The 26,433-nt window shown below is 38.9% G+C and overlaps 2 protein-coding genes across 4 annotated transcripts; one reads left to right on the top strand and one right to left on the bottom strand.

Annotated features, from left to right (window-relative positions):
* Positions 1 to 1,023: 1,023 nt before the first annotated feature.
* LOC110057045 (major facilitator superfamily domain-containing protein 12-like) lies at positions 1,024 to 17,458 on the top strand. Of its 2 annotated transcripts, none has more exons than XM_089284034.1 (10): positions 1,024 to 1,699; positions 6,822 to 6,930; positions 8,920 to 9,067; positions 9,768 to 10,030; positions 10,840 to 10,932; positions 11,533 to 11,625; positions 11,870 to 12,043; positions 12,933 to 13,036; positions 14,213 to 14,340; positions 16,102 to 17,458. In XM_089284034.1, the coding sequence occupies exons 1-10, from the start codon at positions 1,176 to 1,178 to the stop codon at positions 16,338 to 16,340; spliced, it is 1,875 nt and encodes a 624-aa protein (XP_089140160.1). In that variant the 5' UTR covers positions 1,024 to 1,175; the 3' UTR covers positions 16,341 to 17,458. The 2 variants fall into 2 exon arrangements, with proteins under 2 accessions (XP_089140160.1, XP_089140161.1); XM_089284035.1 differs by lacking the exon at positions 1,024 to 1,699 and adding an exon at positions 4,132 to 4,707.
* A 745-nt stretch (positions 17,459 to 18,203) lies between these two features.
* Positions 18,204 to 26,198, bottom strand: LOC110057046 (uncharacterized). Of its 2 annotated transcripts, XM_020763628.2 has the most exons (5): positions 26,074 to 26,198; positions 21,671 to 21,739; positions 20,788 to 21,293; positions 19,603 to 19,740; positions 18,204 to 18,383 (listed from the first exon to the last, which is right to left on the bottom strand). In XM_020763628.2, exons 2-4 carry the CDS (start codon positions 21,735 to 21,737, stop codon positions 19,606 to 19,608), a joined length of 708 nt encoding a protein of 235 aa, XP_020619287.2. In that variant the 5' UTR covers positions 21,738 to 21,739; positions 26,074 to 26,198; the 3' UTR covers positions 18,204 to 18,383; positions 19,603 to 19,605. The 2 variants fall into 2 exon arrangements, with proteins under 2 accessions (XP_020619287.2, XP_020619289.2); XM_020763630.2 differs by lacking the exon at positions 19,603 to 19,740.
* Between the last annotated feature and the right edge of the window lie 235 nt (positions 26,199 to 26,433).

The following is a 26,433-nucleotide window of genomic DNA, read 5'->3' on the forward strand; positions in this document are numbered from 1 at the left end:
GAAGAGAAGGAGGAGAAAAAAACCGTGGAACTGAAAGAAGCCATTTAATTTGGCGTGTTTCCGAGACGCGCCTCGTTTTGCAAAGGGTACCCACAATGCTTCGCCAGGGGACTCTGTTTGCCGCTGTCATCTCTGCCGTGTTCAAGTTGATTCCCGCTTGTCTCTGTTCTTCCTCACTTGACCTCCTCCAGAGCTGGGCTTCTCACTTTCCTTTTACCTTGCGGGTTAGCTATTGAAATTACAGTTAAAATGTGCCTGGAAAATAATTCTCACAAGAGAACACAGCTTGTTAAAATACAGTATGAAGATGAAGTGGATTACGCACTTTTCAATTTCATGTGTTTTGGTGTACCACTTAACGATAAATGGATTAAAGTTTAAAGTCCATAACTGTTACAAAAGGAATTTGTATCACATCAATTTTGTTATTTTGTTCCTGATTATCGGTTTCTTGTTTTCTTCATAACATCCTGACTGCCCGGTCGGGTCTGACCACAAACATAACAAGCATCAAAGCCTAATTGTAAGGAGTACTTTTTTTCAAAGAAAAACTGCGCGAACAATAAGGAAAAAAATGTCGTTCGGATGAAAAACAAAATACCTTTTCTCATTTGAAAAATCGGACTTAAGCTTTCCAAACCTTTTCAAATATAAAATATATATTTTATAAATTAAATCAAAACACATTCAAAATTCAAATTTTATTGCGATCAGAAGACGAAATCCGACTGCTGGCTCACTTTAAGTCATACTTTTCGGTAAAAACGATCCTCTTATTCTGAATATATCTACAGTTTATTTTTCTCTCACAGTAATCTGGAAACATAGTTCGCTGTTAGATTTGTTTTGCGCATTTTGCTTTGTAAGCACTGTCGCTTGTAATCAGAATAAATGTTTAATAAGTTGCTAAGACTGTTGTGCCTTCGCGTCTCTCTTTTCTAGCAACCTGTTGCGGGTTTTGTTTTCTTGTATAAAACGTAAATGCCCACCATCACTTTTCCTTTGAGATAAAAATACCAACGTTTTGTCAACAGCCACTTGAACCACTACTGCATGTGTTGATATCAACTCTTATCAGCCAAGATAAACGATAATCAAACAGCGCTTCGATAAAAACATTGTTCATATTCCATCAAATCAAACTCCCGTTTTCACATTTGTGCAATATTTTCAACATGGCTGTCTTCACATGTTTTGGCGGTTTCGGCGAGAAGGGCTCAGCCCGAAAGAAGGGTAGCAAGAAAGAAAAGCTTCCTATTGGGCTCAAATTTTCTCACGGAGTTGGTCATATCTACAACGATCTCACAGCCAACGCATGGTTTAGCTACTTAATAATATTTCTGACTAAGGTGGCAGGACTGTCGAATGCTTACGCTGGGTTAGTGATACTGATTGGTCAGATTACAGACGCGACGTGCACGCCCTTCAGTGGCTTCTTAAACGACCGTACGGTGAACAGATATGGTCGACGCAAGACTTGGCATTTAGTAGGAACACTTTGCAGTACAGTTGCCTTCCCGCTTCTCTTTAGCCGTTGCATCGGGTGCAGCCACAGCAGCGAGGTGGTAAAGTTGGCGTACTATTCCGTGTGTGGATGTATTCTTCAGTTTGGCTGGGGATGTGTGCAAGTCAGCCATTTGTCCCTGATACCAGAAATTTCCAAAACGGCGAGTGAAAGGGTCGAATTGAATGCCATTAGGTAAGTGCTTCCATCAGTGTAGAAGTCTTAGAAAGCACTGTGATCAACGTACAATTTCTCCTTCAAATTTCTTTGTATTGTCAAGTAAATAGGTTATAAGAATAAAGAAACAATCAGCTGTTTCAATGAACCATAAAATACTTGAATTGAAGAAATGTCCGCAGTAGCAAAGGAGAATTAATGCAGTGAAATCCCAAGTTTTCGACCCTATGGGAAGGGAAATCGCTATGAAAAAACTCAGGGCTCGAGCAATCGAGGGATGGAGAAAACGGGATACAACTGTATTTCTTGTTTAACTGCAATGTTTTGTTTTGGTGTCATTTGTGACTGAACTTTGAAAATTAAGATTTTCGTTAATTTCAGAACAACAATTTTAACAGCTCTTTGGTGTCTTCAGTTCGAAACTAGCCTATCAGTCAAATCACAAGAAATGGGGGACCGTAAAAAAGTCAAAACATTAATCGCTAGCCTTAAAAGCCAGCACCCCATTGCGACTGTGCCCCTTTTATCAGAACGCGATTGCGGAGGTTGACAATCTGGCCTGCCATAGCTTTTGCAATTACTGAAAAATGCCACCAGAAAGATGATGACAAAAATTGATAAAAGTGGCACTGATATTGCGATTTTTAGGTGAACCATATATAAATAATAAGGTCCATATCGAGCTAGCCTAAGAGTAATCTCCTTGCGTGAGGGCATGGCGGGGGGGGGGGGGGGAGGGGTGGAAGGGGAGGGAGTGTACTTAGTAAAGTTTTATATGGGGAGGTTTGCCAAGGGGTCCAAGCCCTTACCCTTTTATATTCCATTATTAACCGAAAAGGTATCCCTTTCTTATACTTTTACTAACCCATGAAAATATCTGCAGAAAACTTTCTACCCAAAAGATGGTCCCCAATATAATGACAACCCCCAAAAACTCCTTAATCGATAATTTCAAATGCCAGAGGCTTTCATTTTCGCATCTCTTCGTCACTAATATACATTTATTATATAAAAACCAATGGAATACCAGATGAGCTTTCGCGCGAAAACGTGATATCCTCACATGTTAAAATAACATGTTATCTTCACATGTGAAATGATCACCATTGTTATGGTTACATAATAAATGGCACCTTTCGCAGCGGAAGTAAAATGGTTCGCAATTTTATTGATGTTTATATAATAAGTAGAACTTACATGGCCACTTGGAGATACGAAATTTCTTTTCTCGCGTTGAAAAATAAAAAGTATTCGAAGAGAAATTTCGTATCTCCGCGCGGCTATGTAGTGTCCTTCCTCTCTGTGCGAGATATTCGAAAGGCCCTTTTAAACCACTATAAAATGACAATACTTTCTACCCTTTCTTCTACTTATACGTGAAAACCACACCAGCCTTTTATATACCTAGTACCTACAGCCTGAACAAGGACCCCCTATTGGAAGAAACCTCCCCCGAGGTCCTCCCTCTATAGTCCATTATAGGGAGTACCCACCGGGGCTCCCTGGTAGCTCTAAGAGTGGCTGTAAGTACTGACAAGAGAGTTTGCTCACACGCCACAGAAAGTGCGATCTGGTGTTCGTTTAGGGTAAACGTATACAAGGATTATTCACGAAAAATATCAACATCAAGACAGTTATTTTATCTTTTACCGCGATCAACATTTTACAGCAGAATATCGCTGTAGCTCTCTCTATTAAAACACTCTGTGTCAGACAAAACCTCGAAATCGGCATCATCCGGCCGTACCAAAATATTTCGGACGTTAAGATTTCGGACACTTTCTATCTCATTTCAGACAAATTTCGGGCACTCTGCTGAGATATAGCAACGGTCGAAATTTATTTCATCTTGCCTAAACTGAACACCTAATTGGACTATAACATCTGTAGGTGTGAAAATGATGATAGTTTTACTGTACCTTCAAGGGTTTACAGTTTTACAAATTCTATCAAGCCGTTACGTATCTCAAAAGGTGTCCCAAATAGCTAGAGTTCACTCCTTAAAGGAAACAAAGAGCCGTTGGAGCTAATTGGAAGTTTTATACTATACTATAAACTGATTTTAGATGCTTAAAATTTCGGACGCCTAGAAACTCCGGACAGTTTTATTTTCCGACAATTTTTGTCCAGAATTAAAATCGCTAGTAACTGTATGACAGATAACGCATAAACATAACGCATCAGTGAACGCATGTCGCGAATTCCCAAACTGCACTAAGCTCATCATTGAACTCAACCAAAAAACGCAGTTGGTTCAGTATATTGCTGGTAAGCGTGCAAATTGATTTAATTTAAAGAAAAGAATCTCATGTTCAAAATTGCACCCGTACTAAAAAAAAATTCATCAGCGAGTGAAGAGCGCGGACGTGCTGTTGGTTCCGATTGCTGCACTGATCAATTCTGATTGGCTCTTCAAAAGTTACCTGGGGTTTTTCTGTTTTTCTTGTGAAAAGAAAGTCATGCAAACATGTACGTTCAAATATCGAAATTCACTCGCCATTTTGGTCTCTTATGATGGGTGCAATTCGTTTATTTTGTGATGGCCTCACCAAGAGAAAAGTATCCAAGAAAGTGAGTCTTTCAGTATCTCAACGTTTTTGCTATTCTGTTGGCCACGTTTTGAACGATTTGGCAGGCAACACATGGTTCAGTTATCTCCTCGTCTTTCTCACGAAAATAGCTGGTCTTCCAAACGCTCACGCTGGATATGTCCTCTTAATAAGTCAAGTTTTCGAGGGAATTTGCACACCTCTAGCTGGAATACTGTGTGATAAGACAGTCTGTAAATACGGACGGCGAAAGTCATGGCATTTACTCGGAACGGCTTGCGTTACAATTTCGTTTCCGTTCATTTTCAATCGATGTCTAGGCTGCACTGATAGCAGCAATACTGCGAAATTCTTTTATTACACTGGATTTTCTATGGTATTCGGGTTTGGCTGGGGAAGCACACAAATTGGACATTTGTCGCTTATTCCTGAAATCAGCAAACGAGAAAGTGAACGAGTTGAGCTGAACGCGTTAAGGTGAGAGTATAACAAGGTTATATATATATTGCTTCTGTTAGTTTGTTAGAGAGAAATGCTACATCAGTCACCCTATACCAAGGGCATCCCAGGGTTTTTATGCGGGTGGTTGATCAAAATCGAATTGGAATCTGAACTTGTTGGTCTAGGAACGTTCTCGTAAAAGCGCAAAACTCGGGAAATAGCCTTGGAGCCATACGAGAGAACTCAATGATGGGAAATCCGCGGTTACTCCGGGGAGGTTACCCAGTGTACCCGATTTTATTTTACATTTTTGACGAAGTTGTTAACACTCCTGTTCATTGTTTAGTCCTGAAGATTTTTCTTCCACGTTAGGAAAGCATAGATCTAAAATTCAAATGTTCAAAATGTATCTTTACAACCTTTTGATTTCCTGTTTATATTCATAACTCGCCTAAATATAGCCTCCCACGTAACAAATCCGTCCCTACCGCTCCTTGCTCTCCCACGAATGCGGTGGAACGCAGTGGAGTGCGTGACGCCGTGCCCCAGAAGCGTCTGCATAAACAAACAAACATTAGAGGTTTACCAGACGAGCATGAAAATCTATCGTATGTACATCTTGCACTCAAGATTTATGCAACTAAGAGAAATATATCGGGACAAAAAAAGTTACGATAGATGTTTTAGTAAGATTGCGAGGATTTTGTTTCTTGTCCCCCACCTCAAGGGCTTTCACAGAGTTAAGAGATCTTACATTCATGTCAGTCAATCATTATGCGACAAGTGTTTTTATTTTTATTTGACCACGTCAGGGTGGTACATGCCCCATACAGCGCTTCTCTATTTCAGCGCCAATTTTTATTTTTCTTCGCTACACTAATATCGGGAACGGCTAGGTAAAAATGAAAGAACTTTAACTTCCTTTTGTTTATATTCATTCACATTGACAGTAGCAACCCTTAACCTCTTATTTTATTATTGTGTCGAGGGCGGCCCCAGGACAGTTATTTACTTGTTACAGATTACTGACCCTCGTCAAATGGAAGAAGAATGAATTCTATGTATATATAGATTTTCGACCGATTCCCGTCCATGACGTGGTTAGCTCTTCAAAATATTTTTTTAATGAGTGAAAGCATAGCTAGAGGGATTTATAGCAGGGGGTTGAGGAAAAAAATAATTTTTATGTTGAATTCAAACATCATGTTAAGGCAGAATGTTACCCCCAGGGGGTACTCCCTTATATGGGCTATATATGTCATAAATAGGGGATCGATTTTAGCCATTTTGATCTTAAATAGGGTCTGGTGTTTGCACTCTAGTCTTGAATTGAACATGCTTTTTTAGATGAAGCTACTTTTTCGTCATTATCGATAAGTCCGATCAACAAAAGCCCTTCGCGATGCCTTTAACGTCGGTCTGAACTAGGGGACTAAGTATAAGGCAGGTCTGAAACAGGATATTGATTTAGAGCCAGGTCATAAATAGGGTATTGAAAATAGCAGATTTTGGTCATAAATAAGGTAAGGCCAAAGGGTTGTGGGAAGCTGGCCGCACAGCCCCACCCAATTTTGTCGGAGTAATCCCCCTGGAATGTTACTTCTTACCTATTGTGTAGTCTCACACATATTTGTCATCCGATGATGGCTCATCATGTGATCTAACATCCAATCAACTGGCATCTAACCCCTGAGGGGGGACTCCCATATAACAAGAACGTGGGTGCTCCTCGAAAAAGATCCCCTAAGAGGAACAAAGATCCTGCTTTGTGGGCGTGGCTTGAATTTTTTTCGCCCCTAAGAGGCACCAACGCTAAAAGAACACATCATCTCCTGTCATATATATATTTTTTTCTGCTCAGTACCCTAGAGGGTACTGGTAAAGCTCTTGCGGTGGACCTTTTGAGGCTGAACACCCCAAGAGGTAGTAAAACCGCTTTTTAACACCAAAAAGGTACGAAGGGTACCCCCGTCCTTCTTATATGCGAGTCCCCTTCGATATTCACTCCCTCTTGCTTTTACCATCACGGGGATTAAGAAAAGGACGTAGACATGGATTAACGTTTAAAACTTGATCGCAGGGTTAAATCAGTGTTCAGAAAACCGGGATCACATTATAGTAACAGGTGGGTCTAACGATGTTGTTTCCAGGTCTGCTCTGACTTTTCTATGCGGGATATACGTATATGGAGTGACATGGATTCTTCTTGGTCAAAGCAAGGAAGAAACACTTTCTCCTAATGTCTGGAAACAATTTATGGTGAGCATTGAATTACTGCAGTAATGGACTCCTGATTAATGTAACTTTCTACTCAGCATGTATCCGTTCGGTCATAGTGTACGCTACTCCAGTTTTTCACAACAGACGAGCTGGAGTGTTTACAGAGGCGAACTATGAGAATTATCTTTCCGCGTGTCACCTATCGCGAGGCATGGGGACTCGCTAGTTTAGACACACTTTTTGACTGGAGACAGTCCCGAACAGTCAAAGTGTTTCTGGACAACAGTAATAATCCTGATCAAAAATTATACAGAGCCAAACAAATTTAATTTTAATCTTAGAAATAATTTTACCTTATCTTAGCTTTTTGGTACACTTTGGCAGCATATCAGGCGAGTTTGGTAGAGCTATAGTTCGTATTTTGGCAATACGCAGTGGAGCCCAAATACACATGGCGAGACCAAAGGGGCGTGATATTCCTCCGAAGCGTACCAAAAAGGTACGATTAGACCGATTAAGTATTTACCAGACCCAAATTCGGCCAAGTGAGCATGATATCGTGGCCATATCAGGTCAGTGAATTGTTATCGCGAGATATCAGGACAGTAGACAAGGCTTCTGATTGGCTAATTGAGAATTTGGGTTCGGTAATCGAGGATATCACGTTCCTATTTGCAAAACGAACAGACTAAAGAATAGCTTAAAAAAAAAAAGCAATTGTATAGACGTTTTTAATTTATTTGGTGATTTTCATACATCACATTTAAGCATAGTTTTATGATATGAATTCATTTGTAACTGAAACTTTATTCAATTCAGCTTTAGATCTAGAGCTGTGATTTTAAAGCTTCCATAAACTATCTATCTGTCAGTGTCATTAAGCATCCAATCATAACTACAAAATCGACTTTTTCACAAAAAACTGTTATAGTGACAGATGTCCAACAGTAGCAATTAAACATAGACACGATGATAGATGCGAATGCAGCCATGACACCACTGGAAAAAAGACCTGAAAAAATTGCAGCGATATCGCAACGCTCGTGGGTTCGAATCCCGTTCAAAGCCTGAAAATTTTTTCAGGTCTTTTTTCCAATAGTGTTACGGCTGCATTCTCATCTATCATCATGTGATTTTTTAAACATTAATTCAGTGTTCTTAATAGAAATCCAACTTTTTGCAAACAAACGCTGGCGAACTTCCACCCGGTCAGTTCTAGCTGTGTTCTCAGGAAACTGAGTGTACAACATTACAATTTGATATCACAAACCGCTGACCCACTTAGCAAATGAGAAAAACAGTATTCAACGTCAAATATCTCTGCGAAAAGTATTCATAGAAACTTGAGTTATTGCTGAACAAATCTCAAATCTGAGTATTGCCTTTTACATTTTAAGTGTTATGTTTTCCATGCATTTCTCTTTTACCAGTAAATAAACAGTGGATTTCTTGATTTCTGGAGCACCAACATTCTCATTAAATGAGACAGAATATCCTTTTATCAAACTTCTTTAGCTTATAGACTATAAATATTTTTTAAAGGGATCCAGTCTCACGAAAAAATTTCTGACATTATATTCTGGATTTTTCCTATCGAAGAACACTCATGTGTTATTTCTTCGCACCTTGTTTGTCCTATTTTCACAATGGCGCATTTTATTTTGTGTAAATCAGAGCGCTGTGTTATTATGCAGGAACCCATGGCTCTTGTCGGCTCGATGAACGAATTGAGCATCGAACGTTTAATTCCTTGTAAGTTGTGCAAGATCTTGATCCTAAAAAATCTACAAAATGAATATTAGGGTGAAACTTAAGGATGAAAGCAGGCTCACGGTTTGGTAGCACAAAGTCTCCGAATCGAGCGGCGAAGCCGCGAGGCAAGAGAGTCTTCGCCCCTCTTCACCAGACTCGTCCGGCAGGATCGCTTTGCACGCTGTGTGACACAAAGCTGAGCCTTCTCGTAGGCTAGTTAAAGATAAACAAACATGAAACAATTAATGGCATATATTTTTATTTTTGCACCCTTAGTATCTTGGTTTCATCGTTGTGGGGACGGGTACGCTTTTTAATATCATTTTTCACGTGGGAACGAAAGAGCCTCCGTCAGAAGCGTTGCTAAAATGGCAGCAAGAAAGAAAACACAAGAAACTTGGAAAAGGAAAGAGTGAAAGAAAAGGTGAAGGCTTTTAATGTTAAACTGAGCAGTTCAGGTCAGGATCACGGGCAAAGGTGATGCTGGGATAAGTTGTGAGTTACCGAGAATTGTGTTCTGAGTTCCACCAAAACTCTCCTAAGCCTGTGACCTGCAAAGGGCTAAAACAACGCAGAATCAGAAAACACCTCGTGAGATTGCACGCTTTGAAATTCATACTTCCATAACTTCCAAAAACACAGAACTAGCGCGAATAAGCTATTAACGTAATGATTATGAGAGCAAGGTAAATTTACAATTCCTGAATCGGAATAGAAGTCGAGAGTAATTTTTCCTTTCATCTCCTCGCAGCGTTTTGTAAAAGAAACAAGAAATATTTTAATTCCTCCATATTCCTATCAAGTAATATATAAAAACATGTACACTTAAGAAAGCTTTGGGGAACTCGTAAAAGCTATGGAAAGGCTTGCCTCTAACTAGGTTTCTCACAGCATTTACAATCGCAGTTCTCCCAAACTTCCACTTTTTCTTGATCAAGCCACTTGACTTGTTTACAACCTGACCTCTTGCCTCAGAAATTCACTTGCTAGACTTCGCTGTACTGATGACTAACTAGTTAAGATGACGATTAAACCCGAAAATAATCATTTAGCAAAGAGAAACTCGAATCTTAGTGATATCATTTTTAAACTGTTGAAGATATATTATTTTAATTCTAAATTAGCTCTTCTCAAAGTTGACTGTCACCCTTCCCCCTTGGGACACCGCTTTCCCTCTCAACGAGTTACAACTTCCGTATGTGAGAAACTGCAGACGCCATCTTCTTGTAGCGATGAACTGACGTCTTCAGCTGTGTCTTCTATTGAATCCACCCTGGAGAAAAATGAAACAGAAAATGTGATAAAGGAAGAAATCATCTGTAGAAACGCAGCAAATGGTACTCCAAGAACCTGGAAAGACTGGCTGAAAGACCCAGCATTTTACAAGGTTTTTGATAGTAATTTTCATATTTTTCACGGAATCAGAAAGTGTTTCTTTTTACAGTTTGTAAAATCATTGTGAAATTTGTTCGATACAAATTTGAAACCGGTTTGTAAGGAACTGCGGGCCGAATCTTGTTACTACACTCTGTGATAAGAGACATAGATCATAGTCTCTCGTCTGTGATTGGTCAAAAAACTAGCGCCACCTGCTCAAACACTCACGCGCCAAACCATAACCATTTGCCACTTGAATAGGTCACGCGCGTTTTCCCGCATCTACTCTGAGATACGCGTATTTCGTGGCAATTCTGGTCGGTTTTACGATTCAAAAGAGCTCTACTGCAGGGTAAGGCATTTCTGTTCTTCCTCACAGTTTGACTGAAATTAAATTTCACGAATTTAGCGTTGGTAAAGTAATCTCTTTCCCACATCTCTTGTGGGGGAAGCCGAAGGCGAGATCTTGCTCACAAGAGAACTGGGAATGAGATTATCGGTAATCGTATGAAAGCGAGTGTCATTAAGGATTGAAGATTGCTTGAGCTTTCAAATGATTACTCCGCATTTATCATTTTACTAAAAAACAAAGTTACAAACGCGCGCGCTTAAATTGAACTGCAGTGCAAATTAGAAATCAATTATAAATTGATATTTGTCTGCTCACAGCCAATCACAATGAAACAATTTTCTCAGGCATCTAATAAAATTCAAAAAAGGATGTTATAATTCTGCAGTATATCGTAGTTAGTCTGCACTCAGCTTCATGTAAAATACGGTGTGAATCAATACCAGTTGCGTTGTGTTTCTTATTTGCAGACTGGTTTAATTTACACTTGCAGCCGACTTGTAGTAAATGTGTCTCAGTCGTATCTGCCTCTTTACCTAACGGAAACACTTAAGTTTGAAAAGGTTAGTGAGTTAACGACAGCTTAAGTGTATCTTGTTGTGATTGTAATGAAATTTTAAGGCCATTGGGGCATGCCAACATTGAATAACTGAAAATTCCCCAATTTAAGGACATGTTTGGGTTTGTGAATGGTGTGACCTCGGAGGATACGAGACACTCCTTGACAAAGGAAATCTAAACGCACCTAAAGGGCATTCCGTCAAAATAGAACAACAAACTTCCAGAGAAACACTCACTTGGAAGAACTAAAGCGTAAAGAATCCAAAACTAAGACTGGAACTCACTGGAGAAATCAAACCAAGGTCAACACGAATTCTAAGCATGTCTACCCTTGGAAATAATTTTCAGAGACAAACTTAGTCTACATACAAACCCCATGTGCAGGCTTAGCTTGACCTTGACCAACCCCTATCCTAAATTATAAGACTATCAAGATGTTCATAAACTGTCCCTTTTTCCTAGAAAACATTCAATTCTCAAAATCCCTAAGTTAGCAAAATTCAACTTCAAAACAGTTTTGATTTTTCCTTAATGCCTCTCGTCCTATTTCATAACATTTCAATTATAACGCCTTGATATGACGGAACAGTTTCTCTTTTCAGGAAGCAATTGCCTATTTTCCTCTTGTGGTGTTAATTAGTGGTGTTTTTGCCAGCGGAACAGTTAAGGCCTTGAACAAAAGGCTCGGCAGTAAGGTTGGTGAAGTCTCTTGCTCTTAGCCAGTATACAGTTTGTATTTCAAGCATTTATATTATGGCATTGTCTTCGTATTTTTTTAAATTATTTTTCAAGTTTTGTGTCATTAAGTGCTTCTATTTCAGCTTTTTTTTTGTTTTTAATTCCGATATTGAATAAACATAAGACGTGTTCCTGGGTGGCAATCAATTTACTTAATGGCTCTGATTAGATTTCAATCTTCTTTCATTTTATTGTTGTCAGATTACATTTTCCTTGGGATGCATGCTGGCAATGAGCGCCTGTTTTTGGTTTTATGTCCAAGACATAAGAGGTCGTAATGTTGTTTACGCCACCGCAATAATTATGGGATGCGGAGGATCTGTCATGCTGGTGACGTCATTATCTTTGATAGCAGAGCTGATTGGGCACGATAAGGTAATGTGGTATAAGCAGTTCAGAACAAACAAACAAACAAACACAAATAAGCTAAATACAATGCAAGTCGACAGTTGAGTAATTTCTGTCGAATAAAAGTTTTTGCTAATACCGTAAACTGTCGCTTATAAGTCCTGGGCTTATGCAACTTCGTAAGGGATTTTGGATGAGCTCATAAAATGAGGGCTTATATCCGGGGGAAAAGGGCTTATAAACGGAATAAAAAACCGTTTCAAAATGAGCTACAGCAGTGTTGATCGAAGTACCTTTTTTATTTTATTATGGTTTTTAATGAAGCTTTAAAGCATCATAATATATCGAATTCCTTTCATTTTAAACTAGAGGGGAGCTTATAATCGGAAGTAATATATGTTTACAGGTGGATGGCACTAAAACTGGAGGGGCTTATAACCGGAGGGGCTTATAAGCGGGAGGGCTTATAAGCGGGGGGAGGGGGGGAAGGGGCTTATAAGCTGAGGGGCTTGTAAGCTAGCTGGAGGGCTTATTTACATTATTGTGCTTGTCACTTCAAACCATTCTGTTTTGAAGTAGAATGGACGTGCAAAGTAATACAATGATTAACGTTGTGTCATTCAAATGGTTAACGTTTTAACAATTTACGCTGCGCTGCAAAAAATGGCGATCTAAACCACAGCATTTTCGTTTAAGATTTAAAATATGTCAAATGTGAGACACACTGAGATAAGATCTGAGATCGAGAAGTTACAGTCACAGAATTTATAATGTGATTCAGTAATTTTGTGGATTTTTTTTTCTCGCCATACCTTTATCGTGTAGAAGTGCAGCGACTTTTGTATTGCTGTCTTTGTAATTTTACTATTGATTTTTGTCGATTGTTTGTTTATTTTTCTCATGATCATGTTTGCAGAAATCTGGCGCGTTTGTGTACGGAACTATCAGCTTCACAGACAAATTGTCCAGTGGTGTAATCATTGCCATCATTCAGGAGATGAACCCACGAACTAACATGACGTACGTGCTGGCTTTCTTTTGCTATTTTGTAGAATAAACTATTTCCAAATTACCTTTAGCCTCTTCCTCAAGGTGAGTCTTGGTGCCCGTCTTTCATATGAAAATGAGATTTTATTCACATGCAAATTAAACTCATTTTCATGTAAATGGTAGTGTACCAGGCCTCGCCTTGATAAAGGGGCTTAATGCAACTCGAAAATGGACTATTATGGGATCAGAAAAGCCCAATAGCTAGCGCTGTTATTGTAGTTATCGCCGGTTTGACATATAAACAAGGCGATAGGGTCAATGCTGCTTTGTATCGACGCTTTCGCCTCGTTAATATGTCTTTTAAAACGGAAGGATATTTGACCGCGGGCTCAACTGCAAGAACAACTATTTGGTCTTTAGCATAATTACAAATGGAACGCTTTCGAAACTAATTTCGTTTTTTCCATTTTTCAATTTCCGCCGAAAAAAAATTTTTTTCTCATCTTTGGAAGTGTGCAAATAATTGCATTAAGTTTTATTCTGGTCAGGCAAAAATTAAGACATACTGTAATAAGAAATTTAAATTCGTTTGGTGCTTTGCATTTTTTGTAGTTTCTGGAATAAGTAACCTTACCGAAATGAAGAGTTGCAAAAGATTTTCGAACTCCGCTTTAACACAGAACCCTCCGGCCAAGTATATAAGGTATATGAAGATAACTATTGTCTTCACGTTGTAAATCCATGAAAATCAATTTTCAAGGTGAGGCGGAATCCCTCCTATATAAAAAAGACAAGGTGATCGTGAGAAATGTTGGAAAGAACCCCTAAGAGGTATCAAGACCTTATTTTGTGGGTGTGGCTTTAATTTTTTTTTCAGCCCTAAAAGTTACGACGAGCACCTCCGTCCTTTTCACAGGGAAGTCCCTCCCCCTCGAGGGGGAGGGGAGGGACGGACGATACGGCACGTTGGCCAATGGCCTGACTTCTGTCGTCAGCATCTTTTGGGGTCGTGATGTTTTTAGTTAAATTTGTTCAATTTTTCATTGAATCACGGGACGAAAGCCAACGAAGTCAGTTTGTTGGGTTCAAATATGTGACTGAAATCTAATATGATTATTCTTAAATATGTTATGACGTCATTAGCAATGGTGGCACTGTTTTCATTTTATCAACTGTACTTTTTGTCACCTTCTCAATCTCCGTTAGCACTGTTTGTCCGTCATGTGACGAATTTGTCAGGAACGTTCAGAGCTTTGCCCCAGGGATGGCTGCGTTGGTTGCCTTGGTTTCCATTCTTCTGTTTTTTGATTCAATCTTCGTTTGCAAAAGAAAAGGTAGGTGTGTAATTTTTCAATGAGCTGATTAATACTACTTTATAATCGGAGCGCGAAAACGCAACAAAGATATCTAAATATTCACAGTTGAGGCTGGTAAGTTTTTTGTCATCACCTATTCAGAATACGGAACAGTTCAGAGGCTAGTCAGCTCGAGGTTTCTTAGTTGGCGAGGGCTGGGGTAATTTTGTGGTAATGACGTTAACACACGCTTTTGGCAGCTCGTACTTTGGGAGTGTGCAATTCTAGGAGACGGTTAAAATTCAGGCTACCACGCAGAGTTCTACCTCAAACTTTGACTTCTACGTATTTTTGCTTTGCAATTGAATCCTGTTCGACTCGGAAGTCATTTTAATACTAAGTAGATTATATTTTCCTTTCTTAAATGGCTCAGTGTGTCCCACAAGGACTGGGAACTACCGAATTCACGAATTTGATTGGCTGAAATCGATATTTGACCGCGATCTAGATTTTCTACATCTAAACCGGTTACATTTTGCGGTGAAAAAGTTACAAACTAAAATACAAAAAATTGACTTTTTTTTTTTTTTTTTTTAAAGGGCAAAAAAGCCTGATGAGAAAAATGTAAAGAGGATGAGCAAACTATGGCAGGTTTAAGCGTTCAGCTCATCGCCGTTCGCAAGCAAATTTCAGCTAGTACAAACCAGTTTATTTTTTTATTTTTTTTTGATTTTTATATGATAAACATCTTCAGTAACCGAGCTTAGTCGGTCTGTATTGAAGAATCTTGACCTTGGTCGTGAATGCGGACCTCACTGCGTTCGGTCTGTACTCACGACCTCAGTCAAGATTCTCCCATACAGACCTCCTGCTTGGTTAATAAGAACTAAATTATAGGGAAATCCCATGAGAAACAAGATGCAATTCTTTTTCTTACGATGAGACCTGACAACGTTGCAAACATTTAGAAAACCTGTATATGATTGGGAAGATGACGTTTATTAGGAAATGCATTAACATTTTACTTCAGAATTTCGCAGTTATCTAGATCTATTCAACATGTCTCTCTGTATAACTTCTTCGCCCGGCTGAATCTGCTACAAATGCGTTCAGTTCCAAACAAAAATGTGAAAAATTAGCCTCAGTGGTTCACGTTCTCCACAAAACTTGGAAAATTTTCCTTTTCAAGTTGTGGATTTGCAATGGAGGTTACGTAATTTACCAAGGTGCATAATGCACTTGAAGATCCAATGTTCTGCTCATTAAGCCTTTTGTTGGAAAACATTTTCGGAAAAGTTGCCGTTTTTTTCCGAAAGCTCCCTAGGGCCTGGTTCACGCTAGAGACATAATGGCATAACAACATAATCGCTTTATATGTCGGTAATGTCAACATCGGCATAAAAGCATAAGGAAAAGGTCAGATTTTTTTCCTTATTACGTTATGTTCATGCTGTTATATTGCTATTATGTCATTATGTCAGGGTGTTCACACTGCAAACATAACGGAATAACGTCCTTCTGATGTCGTGATGTTTACGTCGTTATGTCGCCTGTGTAACCTTAGCCTTACTTTCAATTGAAAACGTCGCACTGAAAATCCTGAATCCCAGCAATAAACACCTACATGTATTTCCAGCGCCCTTATTGGGACTCCTTAGAACTGTGCAAAGCTTAGTTACGGTTTTTAGGAAATCTTTTTAAAATTGTCCTCCACCTTATGACTCCGTGCTTCTAATAGCTTTTTGTAATTATGACAATTCATTTTCCCGCCTAACTGATCGCACTACTTCTTTTAAATAGTGGACAAAGTTGACGCGGCAGTACAAACGCACTGTGAAGAGGTTTTAGAACAACAAGGCAGCAGCGACATTACAAAATGGTGTGAAGAAGTGGAAGAAAAAGTTAATGAAAAGTCTTTGGATTGTGAAAAAGGGAATGCTTACGCCGGTATTCCTCGAGCAATGGATAATTACGTGGCCTCTAGGCTGGCCACTCCATTTCTGCCTTCCCCACTTTTGGATCGACGAACAATACTGTGAAGCACTGAAGCAACTTTTTGTCATACCAATTCCATGGTGGTTTCTTTCTAGTTTTATAAAGTTAAACGTCAACATAATTGCAAAGTTTCGCCGCGTAAATTTCATATATACAGTCGGATCTCCACTATAACGGACGTCTCTCTTATAGGAGTACAACTACTTTTAAGCCTGGTCGACACGGGTAATTTGTATGTGGATATTTTTACGTAACAATTTTTATTTGCTCGTGTAGACGAGGAAAATTAACCAATTTTCATGCGATAAATAGTTTGCCGAAAAGCTAGCGTGTTAGTTTTTATGTGACAAATTAAAGTTGTCACATACGAAAAATTGCTTATGTAGACGATTCGTCACATAAAACGTGGCAAATATCTTCGTCAGTGCCATACAAAGCACCCGCTTTGTTTCTGCGTATCTGTGCTGTCCAAAGTCATTACTGGCGCACTAAACTTTAAACTCTTGACAAAGCTTGAGAAATATTTGCACTGCCATCTACACGATTAAGTATTTGTCGCTTAAAAATGTCCTCATAAAAATTGCTCGTTTAGACCAGGCTTTCGAAGAAAAATAATCATTGTCAAGTCGTGCTAGCCACATGCAAACACTATGTTTAGTTTAATCTCCCATCAGTGAGCACACAAACCTGCCCTGGTCTTGAAGCGTATAAAGAAGTGAAAATGATAACTTAACGTAGAGTTTCGTAGAGAACCACAGATTACCGATGTTTTACCTCTAGGTATCTGACCAGATTAGAAAAGAATAACAGCTTGGAGGAAGGAAAACCAATACTTTTAAGAGTCCTTTTAAACCGAGAACGTCTCCAAAAAATGCGAGAAAGATACACTGTTAACATTTATAAACCATACCAAACACCAAACATAAAATAGAATCAAGGGAGAGAAGTTGACTTGTAATTTACACACTAGTGCATGCAAAGGGAAGAAATTATTGTAAAAACTGAAACTTGATATTTAAATGGGGGTACGTGGATTTGGGAAGTGATGCTTTTAAATTGTGCAAATTCCATAATACGAAAAAAATTGTAGTAGTTTTCTTTGGAAGGTAAATAAACTAAGAGAAAAAGAAATGTGTTGAAATTAAATTACCAATCAATGCTATCATATGTCTGATTGATAATGGAAATAATGCAAAACAATAAAAAATCTGAAATCTGATCTGGTTTGACGAAATGCAGACAACTCAAAACTCTCAAGTACGTTTCAAGTCTCCTGACCTCGCCCCTTGCTCCCCCTTTCTGTGTCAGGTGGAGATTTACAGAGCTTTGTAAGATTGTGTCTCTTGAGCTAGATCAGTCACTTTTTTGATGGAAAGCTTTTTCAGTTACGGAAGTATGAAATACGTCTAGGCATGTCTGCTTTCAAGAGAAAGTTTCGCAAAAACTGGACAACTGAGTATGAGATAGAGCTGATATGGTAACAGAGGTAAACTTTGAGAGGAAAGGAGATAAAGAAAACCGTCACTTTCCCAGATCCATTCAAAATTTATGATCGCACAATTACAAATACAGAGTTAAAACTGGCCTCGTTTACCAACCGCTGTTCTAAGATAAAACTCTATTAAACGAGACAGTACAACGAGCCTTCAATTTATGCGTCCCTTGGATGAAATTTTGCTTCAGAATTTTTACGTTGAACTTGAAAGTCTGTTTGACATTCTGAAAGTTACCGTAACTTGTGAATACGTTTGGCTTTCTAGACCACGATACAAGTTGTCTGATGACGTCACTCTTTGACCATGTGACGTAAAATTAAACACTGTCGTATTAAAATTAAAAGCAAACCAAATGAAAATTTCTGATTAAGAAACATTTCTGAAAAACAACAAAATTCACGAAAGAAAAGATCCATTTTCTCAGTTTTAATGGCATAGCAGCAATTTACAAGTTTTATTTAGAAGTGAAGGGAATAGTAATTGCATAAGCCAAGCGAAACCAGGGTTTCTTGATGTTGGATATCGTTATTCTGTGTTGTCCTGTTTTCAAACTCTAAAGAAGTCACAAATATTCAGCAATTTTCAAATTATCTGAAAGAAAAGAAGATTTCATTAAGTTGAGAAGCTGTCTACGGTAGCTTACCGAGTTTACTCTAAAGTAATTATTCGTTAGCTTCTAAAGCTACTTTCTGAAAGCTAAAATTGGTATCCGAGCATATTTTCGCGCCACATGGAGGTTATTTTTGTGGTTTTTGGAAGGGTAGCAACTCTCGTAAGATTGTAATTCCGTCTGTCGCCGTAGTGTAACAGCTGTTATTGTTTTGAGGCTAGGGGCATTGTTTCTTTTGTTTGTTATACTGTCCTCCTAAATCATATTGAGCCGTTCATGTGAGACCTTGCGAGAGCTGCTTCCTGACCAACAGTTTTGATTAATTCTAAAAAAGATAAATAATCTGTGGACGTACTTTCAAAAACATATAGACCAATACACAAACCAGGTTGTGACTTGAGCATTTTTGAACCTTAACTTCCTCCGAAGGTAATAGACAGAACGTTGCACTAAACCGAAATGAGATGGGTCGGTTTAAATTATCTTATGCAGAGGTCTAACTTTTGAGCAACGAGAGGTAACGAGATTTTTGGTCTAGAACTTGGTTTAATCTTTAGTCTCCTCCACTCTTTCGTTTTTCTCTACATCTGTTTTCTGCTACAGCAACTTTACAACTGGGTACTGGCTTTTATGCCAGCTTTAGCTACACCCGAGATTCAAGCCAAGGGTAAATCAGGTGGTACAAGACAAAGTAATCGGACGTAAATCCTAAACGAACGCAGCTGACTTGATAAGGCAAGCAAAGATTAACCAATTGAAAACTGGAAAAAGGAATAATCTTTAACGACAGCTAACCTTAGATCTACCTAGGGGAGTTAATATCCAAAGTCGCAAGAACGACACACACATGTCAACTGGTGAACTTCCGATCCAAAAGTTCTAGAGCGTGACGTTTTCATGGCCAAAGCAAACGGAAGAGGCTTTCAAGAATTGAGAATTCCACATATGTGAGTTAACCTTGGCTTGCCAAAACTAAATTTTCTCAAACACACATTATCTAAATACACTTATTACACCATACACTTAGTCCAATTTGGCAACTGATTGCACCCGATATTCTTTTTCAATAGAATTTCAACAATAAATAGACATTATAATACCACTGATAATTCCGCTGTTTGATCGGAATCAGTAAGAGTCGGGTCCTTGCTTGAGCAAGATTAATTTGTTTATTTTCTTGTTAAATTGTTTTTCACAAACCTCTTATAGAACACGGTTATCGTCCAGGCTTGAGAAAGTTCTTTTTCGTCTGCCGCCTGGCCAGCGGCACAAATTGGTAGAGCTGTTTTCTTGATCCGCACAATTATCTTGGTATAATTTTGTCAATTTAGACCGGATCTGGTGATAAACAGTTTTCAGTGATCAAATTAAAAAAGGTATCTAGAATTGTTTTTTGTTGTTCTTTTGGTGACGTAAGTTGGTAATGGAATAAATCTTTGACCAATATTCTGTTGGAATTCGTTTTGACATGTCTAGGCTCAAACTGTACCAGTACATACTTTTGCACCTAGGGCAAGAGAGGCGTTCACATGCAACTGTACGCTAACAATCGAATGATACTATAATATTATTATAAACTCTTTGTAGAATCATCTTGCGAGACCTTGTCGCTCATAAAAGAAAAAAAAACATGGCAACGACAGGAACTGTACCTACCTGCCTACCTACCTACCTACCTACCTACCTACCTACCTACCTACCTACCTAACTACCTACCTACCTACCTACCTACCTACCTACCTACCTACCTACCTACCTACCTACCTACCTACCTACCGCATTATGAATGGCATCAGCAAATTTACTGAATAACACTGGGAGACAAGTGTTGCCATTCTTAAAATTTCGAACCTTCATAAAATGTCGCACGTAAACATCAATGTTCTCAAATTTGTCTGGTTTACCGTTTATAACATGCTTGTTTCATTTGTGGCATGCCTCCCATTTCAAGACCATTCTTAGGATTAACAAGCTCCGAGAGAGTTTAGTGTTGCTCCTTTATTTATTTATTTATTTAGTTAGTTAGTTAGTTAGTTAGTTAGTTAGTTAGTTAGTTAGTTATTTACTCATATAAACCATATAGGTACGTGCAGCTCCAAGGTGTAATTTTAGCATGTAATTGGTAATTCAGCTCTTATATTGTGAGAAGTCAATCAATCAATCAATCAATCAACACTTTATTTACACAAGTTGCGCATAAGAGCTAAAAGTAAGCTCGATCAAGATACGAACGTGTATGCAACTGAAGATAAAAATAATAATATATAACTAAGTTACATCAGTGTTACAAAAGCTACACAGTTAAAAATCTATAGTATAAAATATACCTACATGAAGTAGGAACATTTAGTTCGTTAACAATTTCACTTGAATTAATCGACTTACCGATCGTTTCCGACCAAGACCTCCAGGATGAGAACAAAACAAGTCATTAGTATCGCATTCCTGGTCGTTTGTGTCAGAGCTCGGTACAGCATTCACCTTCTCTTTATGACCAGTTTCACGAGCGGCCTTCTTGACCATAAATTTCTTTTTTCCTGGAGGTGAGTATTGGCATAAAGGATAATTCCAACACGGCAGATCAAGATGACGTGTCAGAGGATTCCCTAAGCCACTTCGGCGCGCAGGAGATTCTTTTAATGATGGAACAACAATATTGAGCTCTCTTTTGCCAATGCCGAGGAAGAGATTACAAATTGTCTTTTCGTTTTCCGGTACATCGTCGCATTCGCCATTTTCTCGTTTAGCTGCTTGACTGGAGCGGTCCACTCGATATCGATACTTCAACCAACATTCTTCCTCGTCTTGACATTTCATAGGAATTTCCTCTCCCAGTCCACCTTCTTCGACGCGCTCCACCTTGTCCAAACCTGGCAAGTTCTTGGGACACGCTGAAAGAAAAGGCATGCGACAAAAGTTCGGCATTTTACAAGAAATAAATAGTCGGGATTGATCTACTGTTTTTTCGAGAAATGTTTGTTTCTCAAAATTACAAAAAGACTAAACGCATCACTCGGTCAACGCCGTGAATTTTTGTCTAAAACTAAATGAAAATAAACTCGGTGCACTTGTATTACAGATATTACGGCACTCATGCACACTAAAAAACCAGACTACAATAACCTTCGTATCATTTATAAATTGAGATTCAAAACCGTCGCTATCGACATCAAGTCGTTGTGTTCCGTCGATGTTTTCTTTTTCCTATTTAGAAAAGATTGACCAGCTCATTTGTCATATTATAACGGTTTGTACGTCAATATCTCACCTGATTGGAGAAAAAACAAGAACAGGCACGCGAATAGCTTACTGGAACAACACTGAAACTTCCACATCGCTGTGGAAATAAAATTAAAACATAATTGTAGAATGTTAAACGCATTGAGGAGTTACTCCAGGGGCATTCAAGATTTCTGTTATTTAAATACGTTTTGGCTTTGATTAATTTAAAATGTGAAATTCGAAATGACACAATTCCCCCACCAAAAAAGAGTCTTAATTTGGGTTCGCTACAGATACAATACCGTGCTTTAAATCGCGCCCAAATTTGCTCCTTCATGTTTACAATAACTATAAGGAATGCAACAATGTGAAATATAATACAAAATGATACAAATACAATACAGTGGAACCTGGCTGAAACGGTCACCAACAAGCCACAAATTTAAAAATCCGGCCGTATTGTGTATCGTGGCCGCATTAAAGGGGTCCTTTAAATAAGAAAATGACTGACTGAGCTTTTGTTTGGGCCAAAATAAAGTGGCCGTAATAACGAGGTGGCCGTATTAACGGGGTGGCCATAAGGCGGTGTTCTACTGTATAACGTTGTTTATTATACAGACTCCTGTGTTTTAGTGGAAAATATACGAAACTACATCCGGGACCTGAGTGGCGTATTTTCTATATCCTTATTAGTAAGAATGTTGATGACGTCATTTACCGCTTTTTCATGGTTGTTTGCGCAAACAGTCAGTTTGACTATGTAATAAAAAGAGCATTACACGTTGGCTCGGAGATATGAATTTTAATTTCTTTTAGAAAACAGCCATAAGAAAATACGCGAGCTGATTGGTTAAAAACCGTGTTTCTATTAGGCAATTAGATTATGAGTTCGAGATCTTTATTTAAACAACAGAGTGTTTCTTTCGAGGAACTATCGGTTGATATCGAGGAAAAGGTTGTTGTTATTCATCGTGGTAGATGCAATAATAAAGTGTATTATCGTTTGTCTCACGATGTAGTCACTTGAGATGTAGATCGCGACGTTTCGACTGCTTACTGCTAGTCTTCTTCAGGCGATAAGGTCGACTGATTGCACGGTATCATTTATATCACAAAGGTCGGCTGTGATTGGTGCATTTCGATCCTCCTATTGTTCCATTATTCCGGCGAGTAGCTGTTCCCTCAGTGGTCCGCTGTTGTACCGTTCTCCTGTTGTTGTGTTTCTTGATCGTGGGTATCCATGCTTCAGGAATTTCAATTCCACTATCCCTGTTGATGTTGTTAGGGTGAAGTCTTATGTGAATAGCTTCCTTGACTCTACGTGTGTACCAGTGAGGATCTCGATCAATAAACTTGACCTCATTCCAGATAGGAAAGTGGCCGCTCTCGTGGGTGTGTTCAGAAACGGCGGAGGTCTGGGTTCGGGCGAGTCGTATATCCCTGTCGTGTTCTTTGATCCTCTCCTGCATAGATCTCCCTGTTTCCCCGATGTAGACTTTGCCGCACTCACAGGGAATCCTGTAGACTACACCATCTTGTTTAGCCGGGTTGACGGTGTCCTTTGGTCGCACTAAGTGTGACCGAAGTGTCGTGTCGGACTTAAAGACGGTACGAATGCCTTGTTGTTCTAGGCAGCGGCGGAGAGACTCCGAAACTCCTTGGACATAAGGTAAAACGGCGGTGGATTTAAATTCCGCGACAGGCTCTCTTCTTGGGGTTGTTCGTGCGTTTGTGATCTTCTGTACAAAAGAGGAGGGATATCCGTTAGAAACAAGTACAGATGACAGATGTTTCTTCTCTCCAGCGATTACTGATGGTTTGGTGACGAGACGTTTAGCCCGGTCGTACAGACACTTCACAATACCGCGCTTTACTGAACGAGGGTGGTGTGAATCATACGCTAAGTACTGATCAGTATGTGTTGGTTTCCTGTAGACACTGATGGTAAGGCGGCCATCAGGTTCTCTGTAAACTGACGTGTCGAGAAAGGCGATCTTGTTGTTGTTCTCGATCTCCATGGTGAAACGGATTGATGGTTGTTGACTGTTCAGGTGTTGCAGGAAGACGTCAACTCTATCCCCGCGGAAATTTGATGTTCTTAAAACAAATATTTGCCCGAGGAGTGAAGCTTCGAGGGCAAATATGCTAGTTTTAAGAACATCAAATTTCCAAGGGGCAACTATCAGACGGATAGTTCCGAGACATAAACACTCTATTGTCTTTATTGTTCACCACTAAATTTTCTTCCGCACGCCAGTTTAAAAATCATATTGAATTATTTTCAACTTTTTTAGACGAAAGCCGTGAAAGCCAAATGTAAAATTTAAAAAGGAAAATAAACAAAATCCACTTAATCCAATTTCAATTGTTTATTTTTTTATAAGCTCGCTTGTTTACAGTAAATTTTTCATCTGGGTATTTTCCTCGGACGGGCACTATGGGCTGATAGTGTCTCTCCGCGGATAAACACTACGCGTCAAGTGATCAATTTAAACAAATAAGAATCGGAGAAGATTTAGTGGTGAACTATCACGCATAGAAATCTCGAGCGAATAATCTAATTGTTTTAGTATAAATCTACTAATCGTTCAAAGCTTTCGCTAAGTCCTCTTCATAGACACTTGGAAAACGCCAAGAAGCGGCTGTCATGTTGTTAACAAGGGCACTCTGCTACGCTACTCACTATCTACCACAGAATAGATAGTGAGTAGCGTAGCCAATCAGAGAACGGCATTCGTAATAGAACGCTAGTAGATTTATACTAAAACGCGATAGAAACGCAGTACTAGCACGAGCTGTGGACGTACTGATGGCGCGAGCAAAGAGAATTCACATTTTGATAATCAAAGTTAACAAGTTGGTTTCCTTTTTTTTTGGTCGCGATGTTTTGTAAAAGAAATAGAAAACTCGAGTTTTAGTAGAATTCTACTAGTATACTAATGCAAATGCTGTAATCTGACTGGCTGAGCCATTGTACGCTATCAGCCATTAGTGTGCAGTGGCTGGAGGTCGTCTAGGAAATGGCGACATTTTTTTTTTCGTTTTTCCGAAGTTTTGAAGTAACATTTTGATGCGAATGGATAATTAAATTCCTGAGAAGTCAAAATGAAGGACATTTATGGTTTCTTGACATTTAAAACAGTTGAAATTATTGAAAAAGCAGATGCGCGCGCGCACACAACTTCAGTTTTAAATGACAATTCAATCCGAGCGACCTTTTTCAGGCGCAAAGCTTAATAATACGTCAAGAAATAATTGGAAACCGTTATTTGAAGTAAATTTTAGCAAGAATTCTACTAAAACAGTTAGGTTATTCGCTCTCGATTTCTATGAGCTGATAGTTGATTCGGCCTTCGGCCTCATCAACCATCACCTCATAGAAATCTCGAGCTCATATTCTAATTGTTAAATAGAAACACTCGTGAAAGTTTGGAAGACCTCGAAAAAGCTGTGGAAACACCCGCCTGTGGCTCGTGTTCCCACAGCATTTCTCGTTCTCCCAAACTTCCACTCGTGTTTCTATAACTCGATAGAAACGCGTACATGTTTTCTACTCCTTAATTGTTGAAAACAATGTTTTACTTCGTCTTGTCGAAGCCAATATGGTTGATGCCAAAGTATTAATTAATTCGAATTTCTAGAGTAGGAATGTCTTCATGAGGTAGGTAGGTATGACACTTCGCTGTGAGAATGTGTAAGCTCCTAAGAACGATAAAACATTTGTTGTTTTTTGTTTTCTTTTGTTTTAGGCCCAAAAATCTCGTAAACGACCTCTATCACAGCCTCTTATTCTCACCTCCCTGTTTACCCGTGGAAATCACTCTGATGCATGCCCTACATTCGTTTCATTATTTCAATACACTGTAAAAAGTTTTCTTCGATCCCTCATTTTTGGTTACTATTCTTTGTTATTTTCTGACAGCCTTTGTAGAAGAAATGAGGTTCGTTTTTCTACGGACATATTATTCATTAAATTTATAATACTTTCATGAGGAAGTAGGTATCTACCTTGACAGTTGATGTTTTACATGAGAAATACGATCATAGAAGTGTCACAAAATAACTTCAAGCCTTTTCACAGTAAAAAAAAGGTTAAAAGGGTTTAAGTTTAAAAGCCTTACGACGTAATTTTTGTTTGTATCGATGTATATTTTCAGAACGCAGATAAGTTAAATTACTATTGGGTCGAGATTGTACAATAAGAACTCATATCGCTTCATTTGATCTAAAAAAAAAATCCGCATTACTCTCCGAAATTGTCGGTAAAAAGTTAGTTTACTTCATGTATTGAAAACAAAGACAAACTTCGATTCCAAAGATTCAAGTTTCGTAATAACCGACTAAAACACCACCGAATCTACCAAATAAACTGTCATCCCAAGAAGGGCCAAAATTCTTGTGTTACGTACAAACATCTCAGTGAGAGGGCCACTGAATACATATACTTACCTCAAACAGTATGCTTTTCTTGCCGGCCTCGGACCTTGGCACTCTCAGTGTAAGACACGAATCGTGTGGTGGGCCATTAACTCGCTATTTATTCCATTTAGAGTCGTGTTGTCGGAAGCCGCTTTGAAAGATTGTGGCAAACACTTCCTCCAGAAACTATTAATTCACTGCTTCAAGTTCCTTTCAGTGGGCGGAGGGAGTAAACGACGTGAACATTTAAACGTTTATCCGGTCATTAATCACTCCAATGAACCATCGCCTTGAACTGATCATCTTATGTCGCATAGCGCTTGTAAGTTAAATGTTCGCGATAAAGATTTTTTTGTGATTTTTGCGTCTATAAGAGCAATTTGTTATGAT

Source organism: Orbicella faveolata, unplaced genomic scaffold (genome assembly GCF_042242905.1).
Source record: "Orbicella faveolata isolate gen_17 unplaced genomic scaffold, um_ofav_v1 contig_13, whole genome shotgun sequence".
NCBI lineage: Eukaryota > Metazoa > Cnidaria > Anthozoa > Scleractinia > Merulinidae > Orbicella > Orbicella faveolata.